This window comes from Pipistrellus hanaki, assembly GCF_964339955.1.
Source record: "Pipistrellus hanaki genome assembly, chromosome: 2".
Lineage (NCBI taxonomy): Eukaryota > Metazoa > Chordata > Mammalia > Chiroptera > Vespertilionidae > Pipistrellus > Pipistrellus hanaki.
Window position 1 is genome coordinate 48,735,744 of NC_140504.1, and position 26,822 is coordinate 48,762,565.

The 26,822-nt window shown below is 37.3% G+C and overlaps 1 protein-coding gene across 10 annotated transcripts in view; it reads left to right on the forward strand.

Moving 5' to 3' along the window:
- DLG1 (discs large MAGUK scaffold protein 1) overlaps positions 1-26,822 on the forward strand; it is a 237,004-nt gene that overhangs the window by 165,237 nt on the left and 44,945 nt on the right. For all 10 annotated transcript variants that reach the window (XM_084871554.1, XM_084871550.1, XM_084871555.1 and 7 more), the window contains 4 exons: positions 8,909-9,011; positions 14,873-14,987; positions 19,100-19,276; positions 24,632-24,701. In XM_084871554.1, the coding sequence (XP_084727680.1) occupies positions 8,909-9,011; positions 14,873-14,987; positions 19,100-19,276; positions 24,632-24,701 (465 nt within the window). The remainder of the gene's footprint in view (positions 1-8,908; positions 9,012-14,872; positions 14,988-19,099; positions 19,277-24,631; positions 24,702-26,822) is intronic.

Below are 26,822 nucleotides of genomic sequence, written 5' to 3' on the forward strand. Positions count from 1 at the left end.
AGAGAGGAAGAGAGAGGGACAGAGAGAAACATCGATGAGAGAGAATCATCGATCAGCTGCCTTTTTGCACATCCCCAGTAGGATGTGCAACCAAGGTACATGCCCTTGACCAGAATTGAACCTGGGACCTTTCAGTCCACAGGCCGACGCTCTATCCACTGAGCCAAACCGTTTTTCAGCAGTGAAATTTATATTCTTAACAAATTTCCATGAGATACTGATATTGCTACCCCTAGAATCAAACTTTGTGAACCACTCTCGTAAAGACATCACTGTTGTTTATTTTTAATTTTAAGTCCATATTACTGAGGAAGTATAACTTATATGGGAAAGCAAGGAAATACTAAGTTTTATAAAATATTATCTTTAACATTTTGTTGAAAAAATAAGTTTTTGAAATTATGATCTATTATATATGTAGAATACTACATTTTTCAATATGGTACAAATGAGGTGGTATTGTTACTTCCAAAGATGCCAAACATGGTGGATAATATAGTTAATATTCACTGAAAATTTAGAATCATGGAATCTTAAATCAAAAGTGACTCAAAAGCATCTAACTATGAAACAAGAGGTTTTGATTTAATTCCCAGTCATGGCACATGCCGGGTTCGATTCCTAGTGAAGGATGAAGTGCAGTAGGCATCTGATCAATGATTCTCTCCCATTATTGATGTTTCTATCCCTCTATCCTTCTCCCTTCCTCTCTGAAATCAATACAAATATTTTTTTAAGTGACTTAAAAGACTTCACAGAAATTCTCTCTTCCATAAAAGCAGTGGGGAAATTGTCATACTTGTCAGAATGAACTTTTTCAGAATTCTGGAAATGAGTCAAAAGTTTGCCTCAATTCAAGAAGTATTTATTCAAGAAAATTGGCTGAATCTCATAACAATGAGCTTTAACTTGTCTAAGTCCCATCCTCAGCTCTCCATACAATAGCCTTAAAAAATAGTCCTACATACAAACCAGTAACTGGACAGCCACTAAAGAGACCAGAATGGGTGTAGAACTTTCAGATGCTCTTTCCCAGAGAACTGTCATAATTTGACCTGTCTGTTGGTTCTTGGAACACCCTACTTTTAAGATTCTCTGTACTTGACCTTATTCAGAACTCCACCAATACAAAAGCCTGTCAAAACAATTGCAGGCCCTAGCTGATGTGGCTCAGTTGGTTAGAGCGGCTTCCCTGTACCTGAAAGTCCCAGTTTTGGTTTCCAATAAGGGCACATGCCTGGGTTTCCATCTCTTTCTCCCTCCTCCCTAAAATCAATAAAACAATTACAGGCACATTATGGCTGCTTAAGACATTGGATAACAGTTTGGGCAAACAGTCTGTGGGATCGGGCCTAAATCAGCTGTCGGACATTCCTCTTGCAATCCAGGACAACTAGCTCCTAACCGCTCAGCTCCTGTCTGCCTGATTGCCCCTAACCACCGCTCAGCTCCTGTCTGCCTGATTGCCCCTAACCACTCTGCCTGTCAGCCTGCTCTTCCCCAACTGCCCCCCACTGCTGACCTCACCCCCAACTGCCCCCCCTCCGCCGGCCTGCTCGTCCCCAACTGTCCTCCCTCCTGGCCTGAACGCCCCTAACCGCCTCTTTCTCAGCCCTGCCAGTATGGCTTTGTCCAGAAGGTCTCCAAGTGTAATTAGCATATTACCCTTTTACTAGTATAGATGTTCAGTTTTTAACAAAAAAAAATTATGAGATATGCCAAAAACATGAAAATAATGGCCAAAGCCCTGGACAGTAGTTTGAGTGTCAGCCTGTACAACAGAGAGTCACAGGTTTGATTCCTGGTCAAGGACACACACCTGGCTTGCAGGTTCATTCCCCACCTCTGATTGGGGTACATGCAAAAGGCAATCTGTCAATGTGGCCTGTTCTTTCTCTCCTCCCTCTCCCCCACTCCCTCCCTTTCCCCCTACCCCTACCCCTCCCTCTCCCCTTGTCCTCCTCCCTCTCCCTCTTGCTCTCTCCCCCTTACCCCCACATGCTTTCTCTCCCTACCAGTCTCTGGAAAAGCAATGAGAAAAATATCCTCAGATAAGGATTAACAAAAAAATAAATAAGTAAAAATAAGGGCTAAAAACTTTTTCTTTTCTTTTTTTTCTTTTTTAATTTTTACATATCTGAGAAGCTTGGTAAGTTCCAGTTAGAATAAACTTAAAGAAATCCATCCCATAGACCTGTCATAATCAAACTGTCAGAAAACAAAAGAATCTTAAAAGCAGAAAGAGAGTTGAAACCGGTTTAGCTCAGTGGATAGAGCAATCGGCTTTCGGACTGAAGGGTCCCAGGTTTGATTCCTGTCAAGGGCATGTACATTGATTGCGGGCACACCCCCAGTGCAAGGTGTGCATGAGGCAGCTGATGGATGTTTTTCTCATCAATGTTTCTGGCTATCTGTCCCTCTCTCTTCCTCTCTGTGAAAAATCAATAAAATATTTTTATTTTTTTTTTAAAAAGCAGAAAGAGAGAAATGATGCCCATACAGGGGAGCCTCAATAAGTTGAACAAGTGATTTCTTGTCAAAACAATTAAAATAATGGCCAGAGCTCACAAAAATGGAATGACATATTCAGAGTTTTTAAAAGTAAAGACTGTTTATCAAGAATTCTATATCCAGCCAAACTATGGTTCAGAAATGAAGAACAAATAAGATATTCCAAGATAGATAAAGGCTGAGGAAGTTAATTTCTAGTAAACCTTCCCTGCAAGAAATACTACGGAATTCCTTCAGACTAAAATAAAAGGACACTAAAGAGTAACCCAAATCCATGTGAAGAAACAAAGAACATCTTTAAAAGTTACTACATAGGTAAATGTAAAACAGCATCAGTGAATGTTTATCTTTTTTCTTCCATCTGATTAAAAGATAACTGAATAAAACAATTTTAGGCACACATTATACAAAGGTTTCATGTAAATATGATACTAGTGTCACAAAAGGGATAGAGCCACAGTTAGAACAGTTTTTCTATACTACTGAAATTAAGTTAGTATTAATCCAAAGATTATTTAATAGATGTTAATTATAACCTAGAGAAATCACTAAGAAAATAACTCAAAATATGCATAATTTTAAAATGAGAAAGGAATTATTAGTAAAATGATACACTAGAAAACATCTATTTAACAAAAGAAGGTAGTAATAAAGGGATAGAGGAACAAAAAAGACAAGGCATAAAGAAAAAAAATAGCAAAATGAATGACATGTAAATCTTACTTTTTTAATAATCACACTGAATGTAAATGGATTAAGCACAGAATATGCCCTGGCCGACGTGGCTCAGTGGTTGGAGCATTGGCCCACACCCCGAAGGATCGCAGGTTTGATTCTTGGTCAGGGGCACCTACCTTGGTTACAAACTCAATCCCTGGACGTGCGAAGCAGCCATTGATATTTCTCTCACATCAATGTTTCTCTCTCTTTCTCACTTCCTCTGTCCCTCTCTCCTCTCTTCTTCCTTTTCACTCTTTAAAAATTAATGAAAAAAAATCAACATGTGAGGATTAAAACATAAGATATTGACAGGGTAGATTGGCAAATAAGATCCAACTGTAAGTTTTCTACAAGGGACATATTCTAGATTTTTATTTTTTAAAATAAAAGCTGTTTACTTTCAGCAGAGATTGAAAAGAAAGGGTTGGAAAAAAGAGACCATGCAAGCAGTAACCAAGAAACACCTAACGTGGCTATCCTAATATCAGACAAAGTAAACTTTAACTCAAAAATTGTTACTAAAGGTAAAAGGCATTTTATAATATGTTATATAGATTACATATGGTATATAGTTGTATGTGTCATATAATTGTTGAGAAAGAAAGACATAAACTATTGAATCTAACTCAAGAAGAGCTATAAAATCTAAATACACCTAAATAATTAAGGAGATTGGATTTATCAAAACTTTCCATAAAGGAAAAAGCCCAGGATAAAATGGCCTCACTGCTATACCAAAAATTTAGAGAAGACTTAACTCTTCCCCAAAAGGAGTAGACATGAAGATCCCTTCCCAACTCATTCTGCAACATCAGTGTTATTCTTAGGTCAAAACAAACAAGGACAGCACAAGAAGAGAAAACTACAAACCAGTATCCCATATGAATATAGATACTAGAATCCTCAACAAAATAGCAAATGATCAGGCAGAATAGAAAAGAATTATGCACTATCAAAATAAGGAATATGCATTATAATCCAGGGGACTTTAAAGATGCATGATTGGTTCAGCATACAAAATCCAACCAAAGAAGACACCATTTTGATAAAGAACATAAACCACATGATTATCTCTAGGCACCAAAAAAAAACACTTGTTGAAAACCATTACCTTTACATTAGGAAAACACAAAACAAATTAGGAACAGAAGAGAACTTCAACCTTATAACAAGTCTCAAAAAAACTGATAGCTTACATCGTACAAAATGCTAAAACACTACTAGAGTTTCTAGATAGGGCAGGTAGGAAAGAAACAGAAATATTGGGTCGGCAAGTAAGTAATTGCGGGTTTCACACATATATGGCTTCAGTTGAATTTTTAGGTTTGCAGACGTAGTACAAATGTAAAACACATTTTGTTATTTGATAGTTGGCTATTCAGCTGTTAATCAGTAAAAAAAGTTTTTTGATCTGTTTTGTAGTTTTCATTTGGCGTTCGTTGAAAAATGGAAAATCAAAAGGAACATTTTCGTCATATTTTGCTTTTTTATTTCCGCAAAGGGAAAACGCATTGCAAGCTCATAAAAAGTTATGTGCTGTTTATGGTGACGAAGCCTTAAAAGAACGGCAGTGTCAAAATTGGTTTGCCAAATTTCGTTCTGGTGATTTTTCACTCAAAGATGAAAAACGCTCTGGTCGTCCAGTTGAAGTTGATGACGCCCTAATCAAAGCAATAATCAATTCGGACTGTCACAGTACAACACGTGAGATTGCAGAGAAGCTTCATGTATCACATACATGCATTGAAAATCACTTAAAACAACTTGGCTATGTTCAAAAACTCGATACATGGGTTCCTCACGAACTGAAAGAATCACAGTTAACGCAATGCATTAGCAGCTGCGATTTGCTAAAGAAACGTAATGAAAATGATCCATTTTTAAAACGACTGATAACTGGCGATGAAAAATGGGTTGTTTACAACAATATCAAGCGGAAAAGATCGTGGAGCAGGCCAGGTGAACCAACTCAAACAACATCAAAAGCTGATATTCATCAAAAGAAGGTTTTGTTATCAGTTTGGTGGGATTACAAAGGAATTGTCTACTTTGAACTCTTACCACCCAACCGAACGATCAATTCTGATGTCTACATTGAACAACTAACGAAATTAAACAATGCAGTTGAAGAAAAGCGGCCCGAATTGACAAATCGAAAAGGTGTTGTATTCCATCATGACAATGCAAGGCCACACACATCTTTGGTCACTCGGCAAAAATTAATGGAGCTTGGTTGGGATGTTTTGCCACATCCACCATATAGTCCTGACCTTGCACCATCTGATTACTTTTTGTTTCGATCTTTACAAAACTCCTTGAATGGTAAAAATTTCAATAATGATGATGATGTCAAATCGTACCTGATTCAGTTTTTTGCTAATAAAAACCAGAAGTTTTTTGAACGTGGGATTATGATGCTGCCTGAAAGATGGCAAAAGGTCATTGATCAAAATGGGCAATACATTACAGAATAAAGTTATTTAGTTCCATGAAAAAATTGTCTTTGATTTTCTTTAAAAAATCCGCAATTACTTATTTGCCGACCCAATAAAAGGCTTCCAAATCAAAAGGGAAAACCATCTCTCTTTGCAGATGCCATGATCTTATATATAGAAAATCATAGGAAATCCAACAACAAAAAACTATTAGAATTAATAAACAAATTTAGCCATTTGTAGGACAGAGAATCACTCTATTCTGTATACTATTGGCCAATCTGAAAGTGAAATTAAGAAAATTCTATTTACAATAGTATCTAAAGAGTATTTAAATTCTATTTAAAAAGAGTAAAATATTTGTAGAATATTCATTACAATGGGATATTATTCAGCCATAATTAAAGAAATATTGATACATGCTACAAGGTTGAATCGTGAAAACATTCTTAAGTAAAAGAAGCCAAGTGTAAGTGGTCATATATTGTAGTACCCCATTTATTTAAAACTTATATGATAGACAAATCCATAGAATCAGAAAGTAGATTAGTGGTTGCAAGGGACTAAGAGGAGAGGGAGGGGAGAAAAGACTGTTAATAATTATTTCTTTTTTGAGTGATGAAAATGTTTTGGAATTAGATCATTTTGATAGTTGTACATTCTTAAGAATATATTAAATACTACTAAATTTTACTCTTTAAAAGTATGAATTTTAGCCCAGTCAAAATGGCTCAATTGATTGAGCTTTGTCCTGCGCAACAAAAGTTTGCCAGTTTGATTCCCATTCAGGGCACAAACCTGGTTTGCAGGTTTGATTCCCAGTTGGGGAAAATATGAAAGGCAACCAATTAATGTTTCTCACATCCCTCCCTCTCTCCCTCCCTTCTTTCCTCCTTCTCTACTTTCCTCCCTCCTTTTCTCCCTCTCTTCTTTTGTTTCTCTGTCTCTCTGTCTCTAACCCCCCCCCCCCCTTTTCTCTCTCAGCATGTCCTCAGATGAGGATCCTCCTATATAATAAAAGGCTAATATGCAAATTGCTCCTTTGGGAGTTCAACCACTCTCTATGACATACGCTGGCCCCTGGGGGGTGCACAGAACAAAGGAAGGCCATGGCCGGCAGCCAGAAGTCCCTGATGGTCCCTGATCGCCAGCCAGGCCTAGGGACCCTACCTGTGCATGAATTTCATGCACAGGGCCTCTGGTTAAAAATAAAACTATAAATTTTATGTAAATTATATCTCCTTTTTTAAGTGTTGATTTAGAAAAGGGACCCTGAGACTATCTACACAAATGTCTCAGTACAAGCATTTTTCTAAAGTATATTTGATAAATCTTCCATTAAAATATTCAGTGATATTTAAAGACTTTCAGTGAAAGTCTTTAACTTGTTTTCTTATTAATGAATGATTCTCTTTTAGATCTATATAGTCTTCAACTCTTTTCTGTAGCATAAGGATTTGATGCTCAGGAATATTTCAAAATTATGATTTTTCTCAAAATAATCTGTGCCGCGCCAGCACAGCCAAGGGTTTGGCGAGCCTGTGGGAGGGCGGTGAAGGATGGAGAAAAAAGACAGACGAGAATGAGCTGGGTATAGGTGGTTATTCTGTGCCTGGCTGAGGCCACAGAACTGATCCAGACTGCAAAGCTGATGCTGTATTTATAGTCAGGGACAAACTGACTATAGGGGCAAAGGTAATTTACAATATTCTTGTAAGTTTCGCCTGTTTTGGCAGCACTTGCTGCTCCTCCCACAGCCCACTAAACTACCCAGGAAAGATCTAGGGAGCAGTTACAAGATCAAGCTTAATGATGCTTAGAGGGCTGTGCCCTCCAAGCTGGGACTTGTTTGTGGCTTTGCCAGCAGGTCAGTCTTAGGCTTAACCCTATAACCGCTTCCTACAATAATCAGTGAAATTTTACCTTTCTTTATATTCCTTCCCTGATTTGTTCTCCTGAAAATTAGGAAGATTTTCTTTATGCTCAAACTAGAACTACTTATATATTGTACTGAGTTTTGTATAGCCCTCAGCTAGAGATATTCTCTAATAAAACCACATTATATTACATTTGGTTAGATTAAGGTGTTGGACCTTGGTTTTCACTTTAGAAATATCTGTGAAATAAAGAAATTACTTACATTATGATATCCTTTAAATATAATATAAAACACTGAGATCTTATATAATTAAAATGTTCTTTTGTGTACATTTTATGATCCCTACAATTTCCAAAATTGGTAGGTGATCATTAATAGGCCTTAAATTAGGTGCTGACCAAACAGGTTCTCATGTAAAAATTGTATGATGGTTTTTCTTTCTTTCCAACATTAAATCAATTTGATTTAATGTTCAATGATGGTCCTGACATTCTGTTAGTTGGTTTTTCTTTCTTTCCAACATTAAATCAATTTGATTTTATTTGATTTAATGTTCAGTGATGGTCCTGACATTCTGTTAGTTGCTGGTTCTTAGCAGGGACAAATATTTAAAGTTTGTTACATTCGAATGTAATGCTCCATGAATGTCTTGTTACATTTTTCTTACAGTTGAAAAAGTACAATCTCTTCAGATATATACTTGAAGTATATATTAGGTATTGCCATCCTTTCAGAAATAAGTTGCTTCTTATTCTCAATAATTATTTCACCCTTCTTTATCCAAAAATGTCTTCTTACTCATTTATTAACATTTACTCTATTTAAATGTAGTTAGTCCTTGAAATCTTAGTTACTTTAATTCTTTTAAATAATTGTTTTTGTATTAACTCCAAAAAAATGAAGCTTTAATTTGGGAAAGGAAGGAAAGAATTGGAACTGAGATGAGAAATAAGAATGAAAATATGGCAGGAGTTGAAAGGATGCTACAAAATCAATATCCCCCTCCTCTATTGCTTAAATTACTAGTGAGATGAAATGTACAAAATGATGATAGATATTGATTTTTCAGGTTGTCAATTTAAGGTACATTTCTCAAGTGATTGATAGACAACCTTCTAAAAAACTTGGGGGAAGTGTTTTGGTTTTGCTCATTTGAACTTAAGCAAAGTATTTTTAGTGAATAAAATTCCTTTGATTAAAAATAAGTTTTTTCACTGTATGTTAAATTTTAGTAAATCAGAACAAGAATATATTTTAGTTATAAAACAATTGCATATAAATTTATGCCTATTTAAAGAATAGGTTATTGTGATTTGTGAAGAATGTGATCATTTTCTTTCAAATTTACAATTTGATTTAACAGGTAAACAGTGTTGACCTCAGAACTGCCAGCCATGAGCAGGCAGCAGCTGCTTTGAAAAATGCTGGACAAGCTGTCACAATTGTTGCACAATATCGACCTGAAGGTAATAAAATTCTTGCTATCTATGATTATTATTTCAGTTTTTAGAATTCTTCCTTTTAATGTTTTACTTTCCAATTTTTTTATGAACCTCCTTACTGTTTTCCATAGTGGCTACACCAGTCTGCATTCCTACCAACAATAGTGCATAAGGGTTCACATCCTTGCCAACATTTGTTGTTTGTTGATGTATTGATAATAGCCATTCTGATAGGTGTGAGGTGATATCTCATGGTTTTAATTTTCATTTCTCTGATGATCAGTAATGTTGAGCATCTTTTCCCATGTCTCTTTGGAGAGGTGTCTATTCAGGTCTTCTGCCCCCCCCCCCCCCCCTTTTTATGGTTTGTTTGTTGGTGTTGAATTGTATTCTTTATACATTTTGGATATTAACTTATTGATGTATCATTGGTGAATATTTACTTCCAATCAGTGGGTTGTCTTTTCATTTTATTGATAGGGGGGGTTTTTTCCTGTGTAAAAATTTATTAGTTTAATGTAGTCCCATTTGTTTATTTTCCTTTTATTTCCCTTGCCCGAGGAGATGTATCAGAAAAAAATATTACGAAAGAAATGTCAAAGAGTTAATTACTAAATTTTCTTCTTGGATTTTTTTATGGTTTAGAGTCTTATACATAAGTCTTTAAACCATTTTTAGTTTATTCTTGTGTATAGTGTAAGAAGGTGGTCTACCTTCATCTTTTGCATGTATCTGTCTAATTTTCCCCAAGTTCATTTATTAAAAAAGGCTATCTTTACCCCATTGTAAGTTCTTGTCTCCTTTATCATATATTCATTAGATTCCACATATGAGTGAGATCATGTGATATTTGTCTTTCTTCACTGGCTTATTTCACTTCCTTTGTCACATATTAATGGACCAAATAGGCATGAGTTTATTTCTGGGCTCTTTGTTCGATTCCATTGACCTGTATTTTTACCAGTACCATGATGTTTGATTACTGTAGTTTTGTGCTATAATTTGATATCAGGTATCGTGATACCTCCAACTTTTTTCTTCTTTCTCAAGACAGCTGTGGCTATTTGATTTTTTTTTTAATTTTATTGACTAAGGTTTTATACATATGTGTCCTTATCCTATTTTTGTCCCCCCTCCACCACCGCCGCTCCGCTCATGCCCTCATCCCCCTGTGTGTGTGTGTCCATTGGTTATGCTTATATGCATGCATACAAGTCCTTTGCTTGATCTCTCCCCCTTATCCCTCCCCTCCCCTACTTTCCCTTTGATCGATGCTTCTGTCTCTGGATCTGTTCTTGTTCATCAGTTTATGTTGTTCATTATATTCCACAAATGAGTGAGATCATGTGATATTTATCTTTCTCTGACTGACTTATTTCACTTAGCATAATGCTCTCCAGGTCCATCCATGCTCTTGCAAATGGTAGGAGTTCCTTCCTTTTTACAACAGCGTAGTATTCCATTGTGCAGATGTACCACAGTTTTTTAATCCACTCATCTGTTGATAGGCACTTAGGCTGTTTCCAAATCTTAGCTATTGTAAATTGTGCTGCTATGAACATAGGTAGGGTGCATATATCCTTTCTGATTGGTGTTTCTGTTTTCTTGGTATATATTCCTAGAAGTGGGATCACAGTGTCAAATGGGAATTTCATTTTTTTAGTTTTATGAGGAAACGCCATACTTTTTTCCACAGTGGCTGCATCAGTCTGAATTCTCACTAGCAGTGCACAAGAGTTCCATTTTCTCTGCATCCTCGCCAGCACTTGTCATTTGTTGATTATTGGTGATAACCATTCTGACAGGTGTGAGATGTTACCTCATTGTTGTTTTGATTTGCATTTCTCACATCTTTAGTGACTTTGAGCATGTTTTCATATGCTCTTGGCCTTCCTTATGTCCTCTTTCGAAAAATATCTATTTAGGTCCGTTGCCCATTTTTTTTATTGGGTTGTTTATCTTCCTTTTGTTAACTTGTAGGAGTTTCCTGTAAATGCTGGAGATTAAACCATTATCGAAGATAACATTGGCAAATATGTTCTCCCATGCAGTGGGCTTTCTTGTTGTTTTGTTGATGGTTTCTTTTGCTATGCAGAACCTTTTTATTTTGATGTAGTCCCTTTTATTTATTTTCTCCTTAGTTTCCATTGCCCTAGGAGCTTAATCAATGGAAGCATATACTGTGTTAAAAGTAAATAGTATATACCTTACTATACTATCTATTGTTTAACACAATATATGCTTCCATTAATTAGAATATTCTTCAGTTTCTTCCGTGTTTTATAATTTCCAAGTATAGGTCTTTTACATCCTTGGTTAAATTTATTTCTCACTGTGTTATTTTTACACAATTATAAATGGAATTGTTTTCTTGATCTCCCTTTCTGATAGTTTATTATTGATGTATAAAAATGTAACCAATTTCCAAATACTGTATTTGTATCCTACTTTGCTGAATTTGTTTATCAGTTTTGATAGTTTTTTGGTAGAATCTTTATAGATTCTCTATACATCATTTCTTTTTTTAAATATATTTTATTGATTTTTTTACAGAGAGGAAGAGAGAGGGATAGAGAGAGTTAGAAACATCGATGAGAGAGAGTCATTGATCAACTGCCTCTTGCACACCCCCTACTGGGGATATGCCCGCAACCAAGGTACATGCTCTTGACCGGAATCGAACCTGGGACCTTTCAGTCCACAGACCAACGCTCTACCATTGAGCCAAACCGGTTTCGGCTCTCTATACATCATTTCATGTCATCTGCAAATAATGACAGTTTTACTACTTCCAGCCAACAATTATGGTTCTGGGGCCTCTTGGGAGAGACTTTATTGCAGGTCAATGTCAAATGCTACCTGTGACTGGCCCATTGCTACTTATTAGGAGCTACAAAATGATCTGCCATTTTAATGCCTGTGCTGAGCCTGGATGCTTGTGAGATGGACCACACTGAGAACCAACAATGGCTACCACCAGTACTGGGCCTGTGGTAGGTCTGCAAAAGGCCCAAGGCACCCCAAGACCTTCGTTAAGGCTCAGCTAAAGAAAGAGCCTGTGGTGGTATACAAGTTAGGTTAATGCAGATCTCAGGGAGTCACCAGGGTTAGCCCCAGATCTTAGCCTGAGGCTACTCCGCAAAAGTCTCAGGGTACACCAAAGCCAGCTACCACCCACCTGGGGGCCTGCAGAACTTTGCAGTAGAGTGAAGTCTCCAGTAGTCATCAATCTGGAACTAGTGGAATTCACTAGGCTAATTCAGATTCAAATTTGGCCATGTGGAAAGAGGGCTCAACACAGCTGTCCCTCCAGCACTCACCCTGAAGCCATGCAACCCAGTTTTCCTTTCTATGTGTTTGGCACCCCACTACCCCCTGAAGTGGACAGAATTCCTTGAGAGTTTTTAAGAGAGACTGCAAAGCAGACCCAGGCTTGTTGCTGTGTGCCGCACCTGCACAGCCAGGGGTTTAGCGAGCCTGAGGGAGGGCTGGTGAAAGATAAAAAAAAAAAAGATAAGAGAATAAGCTGGGTCTAGGTGGATCTTCTGTGCCTGGCTAAGGCCACAGAACAGATCCAGACTGCAAAGCTGATGTTTTATTTATAGTCAGGGGTAAACAAGGTAATTTACAATGTTCTTGTAAGTTTTGCTTATTTTGGCAGCATTAGCTGCACCTCCCACAGCCCATTATAGCTACCCTGGAAAGATCTAGGGAGCAGTCACAAGATAAAGTTTAATTATGATTAGAGGGCTGTGCCCTCCAAACTGGGACTTGTTTGCGACTTTGCCAGCAGGTCAGTCCGAGGCTTAATCCTATAACCGTTTCCTACTTTGACGCTAAAAGAGCCTCCAACCACATCTTAAGTTGGCTAGGATAGGGTCTCAGGGAGTCCTTAGGGTAGAGTCAGTACAGTTCACCAGGCTAATACAGATTCAGATTTGGCCATGTCACGGGAGGGCTTACCACAGGAAATATGATGCTCGTAGGCTATGCGGGATGGGGCTCAGCACAGACAATGGCAGCCTCCAATCTTGTCCTAAAGCCACATAACTCAATTTCTCCCTGTACATCTCTGGCACCTTAAATAAAAATACCTTAAATAAAAATGTTTTATACTTAAGATTGTTTTTGAGCTTGACCAGAATTTCTCCAAAGTTTTTTTTAAGAAAGAATGCAATGCAATTCTAGGCTGATTGGTGCTGAGAGAACCTCAATATGAATAAGTTGGGTTGGGCAGGGAGTCATCAGGGTGGACCTAATGGAGTTCACTAAGCCAGTATAGATTTAGATTTGGCTTAGTGGACTCCATTAGACTCAACATAGGAACAGTGGCAGGAGTTCCTCCAGTTCTTGCCCAGAAGCCACACAACTCAGTTTCTCCCTATTTGTCTCTGATGGACTTCCTCATCCTCTGTGTCTTCTTTGGAGCCGAGCCCATGCAAGTGAGAGTTTGTGCACTGCATGGGTTCCCAGCATCTTTATATTCTTAACTAGTGTTCTTGCACCCTCATCAATCGGGGACCCCTTGGGGGATGTCCAACTGCCAGTGGGATCAGGCCTAAACTGGCAGTTGGACATCCCTCTTGCAATCTGGGACTGCTGGCTCCTCACCACTCACCTGCCTATTTGCCCCTAACCCCTTTGACTACCTGCCTGATCACCTCTAACTGCCCTCCCCTGCCAGCCTGATCTTGTCCCCAACTTCCCTCCCCTGCAAGACTGATCTCGCCCCCACTTTCCCTCTCCTGCCAGCCTCATCTCACCTCCTACTGCCCTCCCCTGCCGGCCTGATCACCCCTAACTGCCTCTGCCTTGGCCCCCACCACCATAGCTTTGTCGGGAAGGAAGTCAGATGTCCAAAAAATGGCTGGTCAGCCCAATCTAATTAGCATATTGCCATTTTATTAGTATAAATGATAGGACTTCTGTTCAACTAGTCTTCAGATGGTTATCCAGGTTGCTTGTTCTATAATTTAGTTGTAATTTTGAAGTGCTCATGTGAGGAGGTGAGTACCGCGCCCACCTACTGTGCCTTTTAATCAGAACCTCCACAGAAATATTTTTTTTTTGTTATCTTGATTCTATTTCCTCTGAGAAAACCAAGTAGTCATATGAAGAGGTTACATGGAGATGTTCCAACCAGTAGCACCAGATGAGATTCCAGATAACAGCCAGTATCAACATATGGCCTTTTCTAGCTGACTATGCCGAACTGTGAGCAGAGGAGGAGGAGAAGAGAGAGAGAGAAAAAAAAAAAAACAACTCTACAGTAACATGGAAAGAAATCTATAAAAGAGATAGGATCCTTTAAGTTAAAAATGAAACTATTTCTCATTTTTTTTCCAGATGGCAAAAATTCTGCAAGTAAAAAAATTAAAAGATTTCTGTCATATTAAAAATACCTTAAATAAAAATGTTTTATACTTCAGATTGTTTTTGTGTCTTATTTTGGTACTTTGAAGATTTATAAATTATAAAATTAATTAAGGTAAACTTTTTTTAAGTATAAAAATTATAATAAGTTCTAATTTTTAGTTTTTTTAATTTACAGTTAAATTAGACAGTAATGTAAGATTCATACTGGTATTTGATACATGAAAATTATCTTTTAATTGATTAAATGTGATATGAACTTTAACATGTGAAAAATCAAATTCAGCCAAAACTAATTTATGGTACAGTTAGAAGATTATTAATTTTTGAAGTATGCATAATGGTACATTTAGAAGATTATTCGTTTTTGAAATATGCATAATGGGCAAACTGTTACTCTCTTAAGGTTCTAACCACCTTTAACCAATTATAAATCAGGTTACATATTTAATACTTGTAAGTTACTTAAGTTTTTAGAATATAAAACAAGTTTATTTCTCTTCTTTCATCAGAATACAGTCGTTTTGAAGCCAAAATACATGACTTACGGGAGCAAATGATGAATAGTAGCATTAGTTCAGGATCAGGTTCTCTTCGAACAAGCCAGAAGCGATCCCTCTATGTCAGGTAAAAAAAAAAATTTTAATTATAATTATGGCATGCCTTATTTATACATGTAAATTCTTTTAGGATTTTCACTATTACTGACCTAGTTTTGTATCCTAATATATATGAAGAGCTAGGTGGTATCACTACTGAACAGGTAACCGGTCACCATGAAGTGCATGGAGCACCTCTTGGTCCCTCTTCTCCCCCAGCCCCTGAGCCATTCACCATGACAGGGAGCTGGCAGCGGGGCAGGGCTGGGGACTTTGAGCGGCAGTGGTGAGCTGCTTTGCAGGGCTGCTGTGAGCTTAGTCACCCAGGAGGCAGCAAGTTTCATGAAGCAGTCTGGGGTGGGGGAGTTTCACAGAGCAGTTGCAGGGTCTTGGAGCCTCTCAGAGCAGTGGTGGGGCAGGGTGAGTTTTGCAGAGCGTCCAGCAGTGAGCTTTGAGGGCAGCCGCAAGCATTGTGGAGCATCCCGGGGCGGGGAGCTTCACGTAGCATCGCAGGGCAACAGAGGCCATGCGACAGATGCCAGGCTAGGCCTAGGGGCTCTAACTGCGCACAATTTCATGCTCGCTGGGCCTGTAGTAGAAAAATAAGTTGCAAACCAAGGAAAATATTTTATAACTGATTTCATGATCTTTCAAGAGTTGGAATATTATTATAATTTAATTAATGATATTTATATAATCCCTTGAATAAAAATAATAAAGAAAGACAAAATAAACATAAATGGAAAAAATTTTAAGGTGGTTATTTTACTGAATCAGTATTGTAGCTTGATATGTTCTATCATCTAACACTAATATTTACCTATATTCACTTGTAATGAAATATTCTCCATTTGAGTAACAATTACCTTGGCAATTTTTATAATAGCAAAAAGAGCATATATAAATACTAGAGGCCTGATGCACAAAATTTGTGCATGGGGCGGTGTCCCTCAGACCAGCCTGCACCCTCTCCAATCTAGACCCCTCAAGTGATATCCGACTGCCCATTTAGGCCTGATCCTGGTGGGCAGCAGGACATCCCTCTCACAATCCAAAACTGCTCGCCTTCCTGCCTTCCTGATTGCCCCTAACCGCTTCTATCTGGCAGCCTGATCACCCCCTAACCACTCCCATGCCAGCCTAATTGATGTCTAACTGCTCCCCTACTAGCCTATTTGCCCCCAATTGCCAGCCTGATAACCTCTTAACTGCCCTCCCTTGCAGGCCTGGTCTCTCCCAACTGCCCTCGTCTGCTGGCCATCTTATGGTGGCCATCTTGTGTCCACATGGGGTCAGCCATCTTTGACCACATGGAGCAGCCATCCTGTGTGTTGGAATGATGGTCAATCTGCATATTATTCTTTTATTAGATAGGATAGAGGCCTGGTGCATAGATGGAAGCCAGCTGGTTTGCCCTGAAGGGTGATAGGACTATGTTTGAGTAATAGAGAAAGAGACAGAATGAGTGGTTTCTCAGACCAAATCACTCATTCTGTCTCTTTCCCTATTATTCAAACATAGTCCTATCACTTCTAATAAAATGAATAGCATTTAGCCGAAACCGGTTTGGCTCAGCGGTAGAGCGTCGGTCTGCAGACTGAAAGGTCCCAGGTTCGATTCCTGTCAAGGGCATGTACATATTGGTTGCGGGCACATTCCCAATAGGGGGTGTGCAAGAGGCAGCTGGTTGATGTTTCTCTCTCATTGACATTTCTAGCTCTCTATCTCTCTCCCTTCCTCCTCTGTAAAATATCAATAAAATATATTTTTTTAAAATTAATAGCATTTAGAGTCTTGTGACTATGTAATACCCGTCATTACATAGTCAAGCAGTATATTATGACCACACTTATTTTCTTCTGCAACACTTCATATTTCATGGACTTAATAGTTGTCGAATTTTCATTTGCCTAATTTTTACTATACTTACTATTAAGTGTCTTCCTTTGTCTTTACTAATCTCTTTAGAGCACACGTGTCAAACACAAGGCCCGCGGGCCAAATCCAGCCCGCCAGGCCTTGCAATGTGGCCCACACCGCGCTGTCATCACTGCACTCCGCTGTCAGTTTATGACATTGACAGTTTATGACTGTTCAGTAAACCATTCTGCCCGCGATTTAGGCTGGATTTTAGATTTTGGCCCCTTCTCTGATTGAGTTCGACACCCCTACTTTAGAGTTTGTTACATGATGAAACACATAGTCCCACATATGGTCTTATCAGTTCAGTTTTTCCATCTTTGTGTTCCAACTTGGACTAATTGTTCTATAGACTCCCTTCCTTTCTCTAAAAACCAATTAAAACATTTTTTAAGTAAAAAATCAAAGTACAAAAGGCAACATGCAGTATACCATTTGTGAAGCTCTGGAACAAGTAAAACCATACATGATTACATAGTCATTACATACATGTAATAAACCAAATTTTTTTTAAAAGGTGAGGGTTAAGAAACTGATAAACACTATATTCAAAATAGTGGTTACCTTCTAAGAGTACTTTAATCTTAATCTTTGGGAATCAGGATCAAGAGGTGAACATGAGTTACTGATAATGGTTTTGTTTATAGTCTTTTGTTGGATAGTAGAGTAACAGATGTTTATTATACTCCGATGATCAATAACTCGTATATATATTCCATGGGTTCCGTTTCTTATGAATCAAATATATTAAAAGACAAAGCTTAAGTACAAATTAGGGAATAGAGGTTGGGAGTGATTTCTTTTCTCCATTGCTCGTTAATAATATTGTTATATTTTATAATTCAAAAGATTAACTTATAATTAAAATGTTTCAATGTAATAGTTTTCCTTTTCTGAATGTCTTCTGGCATTTGTCCTACCTCTTATGTATTTTATTTTCCTTTTTTTATGTACTTTATTTTCTGTTTTATATTATGTTTATTTGTATCTTTGTCATCTTTATCTTTGCCGTATCTACTCCATTACCTTTTTAAATAAGTATTTAATAAGTGAGTGACTATATCTAACTTTTGTATTATTTGAGGTCAGCTATATATTTTTAGTAGACAATTCCTTAGATTTCAGAATTTATTGGTTGGAGTAATGACAGCATTTATATCATTTGTAATTTTATTTTTTCAGCTAAAGAATTCTTTTCTTCAGAAATATATTATAAATGCTTTAATATATGTTTAAGCCTTCCCACTTTTGGTTTCCACCTACTTCCCTGAAAAGACTTGAAAGAACACATTTGAAAACCATTAACTATTTAATACATTTAGTCATCAAATAATTCCACCCTCTTCAGTTTTACTTGAAAGTTGGTTCTTAAAAGTTGGGTTGTATGAAATGGAATATGATTTGTGTCCTATTTTTCACTTGTCAAATTAGAACAAAAGAATGAATAAATTATATTATAAATGTAATTGCTGGAGTCCTTTTCTAAGAAAGCTTTTTAAGAATTTCATTATTTTAAATATTGTACATTAATTAATCAAGTCAAAGGTCACAGCATTTTCTTTTTATGAAACTAAAAATACTCTTAACATTTCCAGTTACTATATTAAATTCATACAATATTTTTCCAAAATATTTGGTAGCTATTAACCATCTGTAGTTATTTTTCAAAATTGTTACTGATTCTGAAAACACTGTTAACTCTAGTTTTATGAACAAATTAAAGGAATAAATAACTGGAAAAATAATCTGTTGATCTAGTCTTACAATTCACAATTAATGAGTCACATCTATTAGAGATTTTGTTTTCCCAAGTATGTCCAATCAAAATAAAGAGATAAAAATAGTATTTCTTAATATTTACTTTTGTTTATTAATTTAAAACAACTCTCTAGATTTGTCTTCATTTTAGAATTCAATATAGGTTGTCATTGGATTGTACTGAAGGTATTTTTTAAATTTCTATAATACAACACTGAAAGAAATAAGAGTTTTACCCGATAACAAACTATTGCTATAACAAGTTAATTTTGTCTTTTTTTTTTTTTTTTTTTTTTTTTTTACCTCATTGTCTTATATAGGTACAAAATTGAGGTTGTCATTATTTTGCCTACGATGATATATTGTTTAATTATTACACAAATTATAAACATTTTCAGAATACTGTTTACTACTAATAACATCATTATAACAAATAATTATAATTTTTTCCTTTTACTCTAGAGCCCTTTTTGATTATGACAAAACTAAAGACAGTGGCCTTCCCAGTCAAGGATTGAACTTCAAATTTGGAGATATCCTCCATGTTATTAATGCTTCTGATGATGAATGGTGGCAAGCCAGGCAGGTTACACCAGATGGTGAAAGTGATGAAGTTGGGGTGATTCCCAGTAAACGCAGGTAAATATAAATCCATTACAGTCTTATCACTTGCAAGTTGGGCAACAAAAACAAATAAATGCTATTCTTTTACATTTATTCTTTTGAGGTGATGATTTTATGCTTGGTTTTCCATATTGTGTTTTACAGCCATTTTATTTACCTATATTGTAACCAATAACATAACTAGAGAATATGATGCCCCCACACAGAAATTTTTCTAAAGATCCTACTAGTTGCTAAAAAACAAAGTAAGTATTTTTTAAGACACTATGCCAGTGGAAGGAAAGAGAATTAAAAGCCTCCATAGTTTTCCCATTAAGGTATTGTTAAAACCTAAAATTTCAGGGCTTCTGATTGTATGAATTACCTGTATTAGATGTAAAAAAAAAATTTTTTTTAATGAAAGCCTTGTAAATAAATACAAAATGTTTCACATCTCTTCTTGTTTTATTTAGTAGTATTAGTGTAATGATGCCTTTCCTCTTTTCTTTTAACCATTTATGATAATATTTCTTTGGTGGATACTTACCAGCTAGTAGCAAAAGTGGTTAAGTGCAGATTGTCTTTGAAAGAATGATTCTAGCTTAGACAACCACCTCTAAGATCTATGAAATATAGTGAATGTCTCTACTTTTTGTTGGAAAGGTATTAAATAGCAGTTTATAATTCCCCTAAAGTAGTTACTTATGAGATCTAATTCATCCAAATATTTGTCTAAAAGTTCTTTTTTAAGTTTTAAGATAGCCAGTAAAAATTAATGATGTGACATTAATGTTTCTTATAGACTAGTTACTTGATGCACGAAATTCATGCATATTAAACGGGAATTAATTAGAGGAAATATTTTAATATAGCTATTTGCTCTTTATAATAGAAATGTCAGAAATGAAAGAAAATTAGTAAAATGTATATGAAAATTTTCCTCCTGTCAGAGTGTGGGGTGCACCACGGGAACCAGAGTCAAGACCCCACCCACCCACATGTGCCTCAAAATCATGCGAGACCCAGACCCGGCCAGCTCCACTCCTGTCAAGTCCCGCCAGGTGGAGGAGCGCGACCTCAGGTCGCCTGGCCTGGCACTGGGACAGAATGTGCAGCCTGAGGTCCCCTGGCCAGGGCATGCTTTGAGGTTCCCCTTCAAGCCCCGGGGGCAAGGGGTGCAGCTGAGTTCTCCCATCAAGCCCCACATGGCAGGTGGGGTGGCCTCAGGCCTGGCACCAGGGCAGGGTGGGCGGCCTCAGGTTCCTGCCCCGACCCAGCACCATACAGCCTCAAGTCCCTGCTGATTGCTCGTTAAGGCTTGTTACGGGAACCCTGCTTCCACTGTGGGCACAGCCATCTTGTGTTACAGAATCCCTGCCTCTGCTGTGGGTGTGGCTATCTTGGCCGCTATGGCGTGATGGTCAACTTGCATATTCCCTCTTTATTAGATAAGACTAGAGACCCAGTGCACAAATTTGTGCATGGGTGGACACCAGCCAGCCCCACCTCAATCAGGGCTGGGCCTGTCAGGAGGAGAAGATGGTGGGAGGTTGGCCAGCCCGTCCCAATCGGGTCAATCAGGGCTGGGCCGGCTGGGCGAAGAGGCCACTGGCAATTGACTGGTGGGCCCCACCCCTGGTTGGGGCTGATTGGGGGTGTAGCCAGCCATGGGGAAGGGTAGTGGGATGGCCGGTCCCAACCCCAAATGGGGTCGGGGTGCAATCTGGGGGAGGGATCCCAGGTGGGGGCCAGGGCCAGCCAAGGGGAGAGGCTGCAGGCTGATCAGTGTGGTGAGGGCCCACAGTGGGCAGGGCCGTCTGTGGGGAGGGGCTGTATGGGATGCGGCAGCCAGGGAGAGGGGCTGCAGGAGGTTGGCCAGCCAGCCCCACCCCCTATTGGAATGGGGGGCAATCAGGGGCCTGGCTGGTTGGGGAGAGGGGCTGTGGGCCAAATGTGGTGGGGCTGGCTGGAGAAAGGGTATGTGGCATTTGGCTGGCTGGCCCTGCCCTTAATCAGGGTGGGAGAGTCTGGTGGTGGGCAGTACTTATTAAAGGATACTTTTGAGAACAGTAACTGGGAAGAATGAAAAAAGAGCAGGTTTGAGCAGAGGAATAAGTAAAGCTGCAATGCTGGCCAGGGATCAGCCTCAGCGAATCACATAGCTCTTGGGTCAATGGGGACAAAAGGAAACATATGTACCTGATTGGGCCAGTTCACTGGCCACTGTGGGCATTATAGTGACCAGTTGTTATGGTCATTATATAGATAGTTCATTCACTTCAGGTCAGGCTTATGATGTAACAACTTGTATTTTTCTTGTTAATAAGTTGGATTTATATTTATTTTCTTGAGTCTCTATAATTGATAAATATGCCAAATTGTATACCTATTCTAGGCCTCTAGGCCTCTATGTGTGTGGGGGGTGTGTGTGTGTGTGTGTGTGTGTGTGTGTGTGTGTGTATAGAAACTGAAAAGTAGAAATATTAAAATATTACAGAAATATGTAATTATAGTTTCAGGATTTATGACTGTTGGCTGTATAGTTCGCAACTATTAGATTTTATATTTGGTGGCAACTCCTCTTTTAGCAGTGTAGCCCTCAGCATAATTTTTTACCTGAAATATAATATAGTCTTCTTTAAATTCAAAAATGCTTACTCTGTGCCTTATTAGGTTAATAAGAAACCTCACATCTTATATATTAAGGTCAGAGTTCAGAAAAATTGTTTTATCCCTTGGCTCTTCATATCTCATAAGGCTTTGCAGTAAGAAGTAACATAGCTGACTGGCAGAAAGAGATTTTTTTCATTTTGTCTAAAAATTCTATAAGGTTTGTTTTTAAAACCAGAAGTGATGTAAGACATATCTTGAGATCTCTACAAATAGCTTTCTTTCAGGAACAGTATTTATAAATAAACAAAATTTAAGTCACTCAACTATTGGAGTGAACAAGATAATGATTAGAAGAGAAAACCATTTTGAGTTGTAAATGTTCACTCACTAAATTTTAGTTTGCAGTGCCCTCAATAAGTGTCTAGGCAAAATTTAAATTCATTATTCATGTCACGAATCCTCAGAATTGCTCTGGAATAGTAAAAAAAGTAAGTTTTAAATCTATGACTGCTGCCCTGGCCAGGTGTTCAGTTGGAGCATTGGTACAAGGCAACCAATGGATCTTTCTCTCTCCTCCTCTCTCTCTAAAAATGAATACATGATTACTAAGGTTTTTCTTTTACTGTCCCACAGTAAAAAACTATATTGCTACATAATAAAGAAAAAATATAGAAAATGCATTCATTTATAGACTGTTTTGGTAGGTTTTTCTGCTATATACCAATAAAATTGCTATGCTGATATTAAGGATTTATAAAAGGCTAATTTACATGAAATTTTGCAAAATGTATATTGGTATTACAATCTACTTAAAACATTTGTTATATTTTTGTTTGCTTGCTTCTTTTGAATAGGTAACACTTTAACAAGGTTCAAAATTCTAAAGATCTAAAAGCTATACCAACTCCCTCTTAATTCCATGTGGCTATTTCACTTTCATAGGAATAGCTAAGGTTACTAGTTCTTGTATATCCTTCCAGATATATTTAAAACTGTTTTTGAACACTATACTTGGCATAATTTATGTATTTATGCAAAAATGTCATTGGAGTTAAAACTTACGTTTTTCTATTTCTCACCTTATTTTTAAAATTTTCAGAGCTACAGAGAAATAATCACAAGAGAAATGCAAGAATAGTACAAGGATCACCCACATATCTTTCATCTACTTTCATCAGTTATTGACATTTTGCCCCATTTGCTTTCTCTCTTTCATGCTTAATATTTTTTATTAGAGGCCTGGTGCACAAAATTCATGCGTGGTGGGAGAAGGGGTGTCCCTCAGCCCAGCCTGCACCCTCTCCAATCTGGGATCCCTCTCACAATCTAGGACTACTGGCTCCCAACTGCTCGCCTGGCTGCCAGTCTGATCACTCCCTAACCACTCCCCTGCCAGCCTGATTGATGCCTAACTGCTCCCATGCCAGCCTATTTGCCCCTAACTGCTCTCCCCTGCAGGGCTGGTCATCCCCATCTGCCCTCCCCTGCAGGCCTGGGTCCCCCACAACTGCCCTTCCCTACAGGCCCAGTTGTTCCCAACTTTTCTCCTCTGCCTAGTCACCCCTAACTGCCCTGCCCTGCAGGCTTGATTGCCCCCAACTGCCCTTCCTTGCAGGCCTGATCCATCCCAACTGCCCTCCCCTGCTGGCCATCTTGTGGCAGCCATCTTGTGTCCACAGGGGTCAGGATCTTTGACCACATGGGGGCAGCCATCTTGTGTGTGGGAGTGACAGTCAATTTGCATGTTATTCTTTTATTAGATAGGATTGAGGCCTGGTGCATGGGTGGCGGCTGGTTGGTTTGCCCTGAAGGTGTTCCGGATCAGGGTGGGGGTTCCCTTGGGACATGGAGCGACCTGGACAAGGGGCCCATGGTGGTTTGCAGGCAGGCCCCCCTGAGACTCAAGCGGAGGCTCTGGTATGGTATTTATTTATATTCTATAATTGAAACTTTGTATCCTTGAGTGGAGCCAAGCCTCCTGCTTGCTCTGTGGCTGCAGCCTTTTGGGGGGGGGATTTATTTATCTTCTATAATTGAAACTTTGTAGCATTGAGTGGAGGCCTGGGGCAGCCAGGGTATGCAGAAACTTGGCTTCCTCCATTGCTGGGGAAACCCCAGCCTCCTGCTCTCTCCATGGTGGCAGCCATCTTGGTTGGGTTAATTTGCATACTCCTGATTGGTTGGTGGGCGTGGCTTGTGGGTATAACTGAGTGATGTTAATTTGCACATTGTTCTTTTATTAGATAGGATTGTTGACACAATTATAGATGTGTCCCCCGTTTTCCTTCCTTTTGCCCTTCCTCTCCTCAGGTCTTCATCACATTATAGTCTGTGTCCATGGGCTATGTATATATGTTCTTTGGTTAATTTTAACCAGTCCACCTCTTTCCCCTCCTCTTCACATGCTTAGTAATTTTTAGCATATGTGTTCCATGCTAAACTAATGTTTAAACAAAAAGAAAAAAGATAACACCTGGAAAATTACTAAACTTTGAAGTCTTGTCTTATAATTTCAGTATAACTAATGGAAGTGAGTGCATATATAAGTACACATATATACTGTATTTTGATACTTCACAAATATTTTTAAATAATAAAATAAGTCTTATATTTTATTTTTTAGAAATTCTAATTAATTTTGGGATGCAAACCTAGGTGGATTCCTAAGGTTTTAGAATATAAAGATGCCCTGTATTGAGGTATCAGTTCTGATGAATTGTAGTTAGACCCTTAGATGTATTTGGTCTACCTAAAAAATAATATTGGCTACTTTAACAGGGTTGAGAAGAAAGAACGAGCCCGATTAAAAACAGTGAAATTTAATTCTAAAACAAGAGGAGACAAAGGGGTGAGTACATGCATCTCTTATTTCTAGAAATCAATAATTGAGGGTAATAGACCTTTTTTGAGCTACATTATTTAAAGTGAGGATTTTGCCATGTAAATTACTATCAACAGCTTTGGCCCTGTTGCTTTACAATAGCAGATATTTAAGTAATTTATTAATTTAAAGCACCCATTTCACAGACCTTTTCAAATTAAAACTGACTTGAATTTTTTCTTACCATAATTTTGGTCAAGGTTATTTTTACAAGTGAAATTAATTTAGTCTTCATTCACATGTTCACTTAGAAACTTGTGTTACCAAAATTAATCATGATAGTTAATAAATCTGCTGAAAAAATAGTCCTCAAAAACTACTAATGAAATAATGTCTATTTTGGGGGGGATTTTGAGTAAATTCAAGGAAATTTTCTTCTCCCCTCTATTCTAATATGAATTTTTATTTTGAGAAAATAAAGAGACAGTCAAGAGGAATTTGTAGATGGTCAAAAAAAAAAAAAACCATAATTCTTTTATTCATATTTTAGACATGTTTTTGTTTTTATTTGCTTTAAGTGTTGTTTAAAATGTCTGTCAATAGATGAAAAAGATCTTACAGGCTTTGTCCTGTACTATGTTTATAATTACTGCAATAGAATATTTTAGCAAAAAGGCTGATTCATCAGAGCTGAATTTCAAAATGTATTGAAAATACTATTTGTAGCAATGTTTTCTGTTTTGTAGGGGTTTTTTTAATCTAAAGCTGAAGTTTTATACATCTTTTGATCATATTTCAAAGGAATGTAAAATTCAGCAAATAAATTAACCTTGTTTTCTGTACATCTCTGATATAACTAAGCACTCAAACTTAAAGCTTTAAAATTTAAAAGAAATATGATCCTTGACAAAAGAAATTAAATCTGAGTAAGTTGCATAATGTATTCAATTATTTTAGGAATGATAAATTCCATTAAAATTAACTTGTAGTTTTCAGGAAATACAAAATTATATAGTGTGACCTGAAGCAATATTTAAAATAGAGATTTTTGGAGGAAAAAAATTTCAAGTAAATGCTCAGGAGTTGAAATCTATACAGTGTTTTTTGTGCTTATTTTATATGCGTCTTTTAAAATATTTTAGTAAAGTACACTGTCAATGTATTTAAAAAGAGGTTGCATGTTGTAACTTTTCTTTTATACTGTAAGAAGTTAACTGAATTAACGACATATTTAAATCTTAGTCTTGTGTGTTGACTGTAACCAACTTTATGCACAGTCACTGTGTTCTAACACAGCACCAAAAGTATGCATGATACTGAGTGGGGTAAAAATACGCTTGCCATTGATACAGAACTGCATTTCTTTCTGTAACACCATTTCCCATTCTAAGTTCTTCTTTTTCTTTCCTTACATGGCTTATGGACTTTTATTTCCACTACAGACTTATAACATTTCACTTTCTTATTAATATTTTTAACATTCATTGAACTATTTTGAAATACTACATATGGAGATAATATATTTAGATATTTAATATATGTATCATGAATTTGTGATATTTTTCAGTTCTAATATTTATTACACTCTGTCTCTCTTGCAATGTAGCATTAATAATAGTAAGTAATTAAACAGTATTTTGTATAGGAAATATAGAGAAACTAGAAGTAGTATGGTTTCTCTAGCTTTGTGTTTTCCCTTCACATTTTTCTGTTGTTTGCTTGTGCTAGTTTTACTTTAATAAATATTTCACCGGAGGATGTTAAATGCAATGCAATTAATCCATTTCTTAACTAACATGCTTTTCTTTCTGTCCCATATTATGATATCTTTATGATATCTCATTCTGGCTAATGGCAAAGATATCAAAAATCAAAACATTTTAAACTTCATGTGTCTTTCGGTTGTTTGCTGTGAAACTGACTCTGACCACTATAGATGCAGTAGGAGGAATAGTTTTATCAGATATAAAAATTAGTTTTATCAGATATAAAAGTTATTACTAAATTCAAAAGCAATGACTGTCATGAACAAAAAGATTTAGTGCTTCCCTGAAATTACATTACCATAAATCTTTCTCTATTAAAACTTGTTTTTCTCTCCCTCTTTTCTAAAATTTATATTCAAAGATTTTTATTCAAATAATGCTA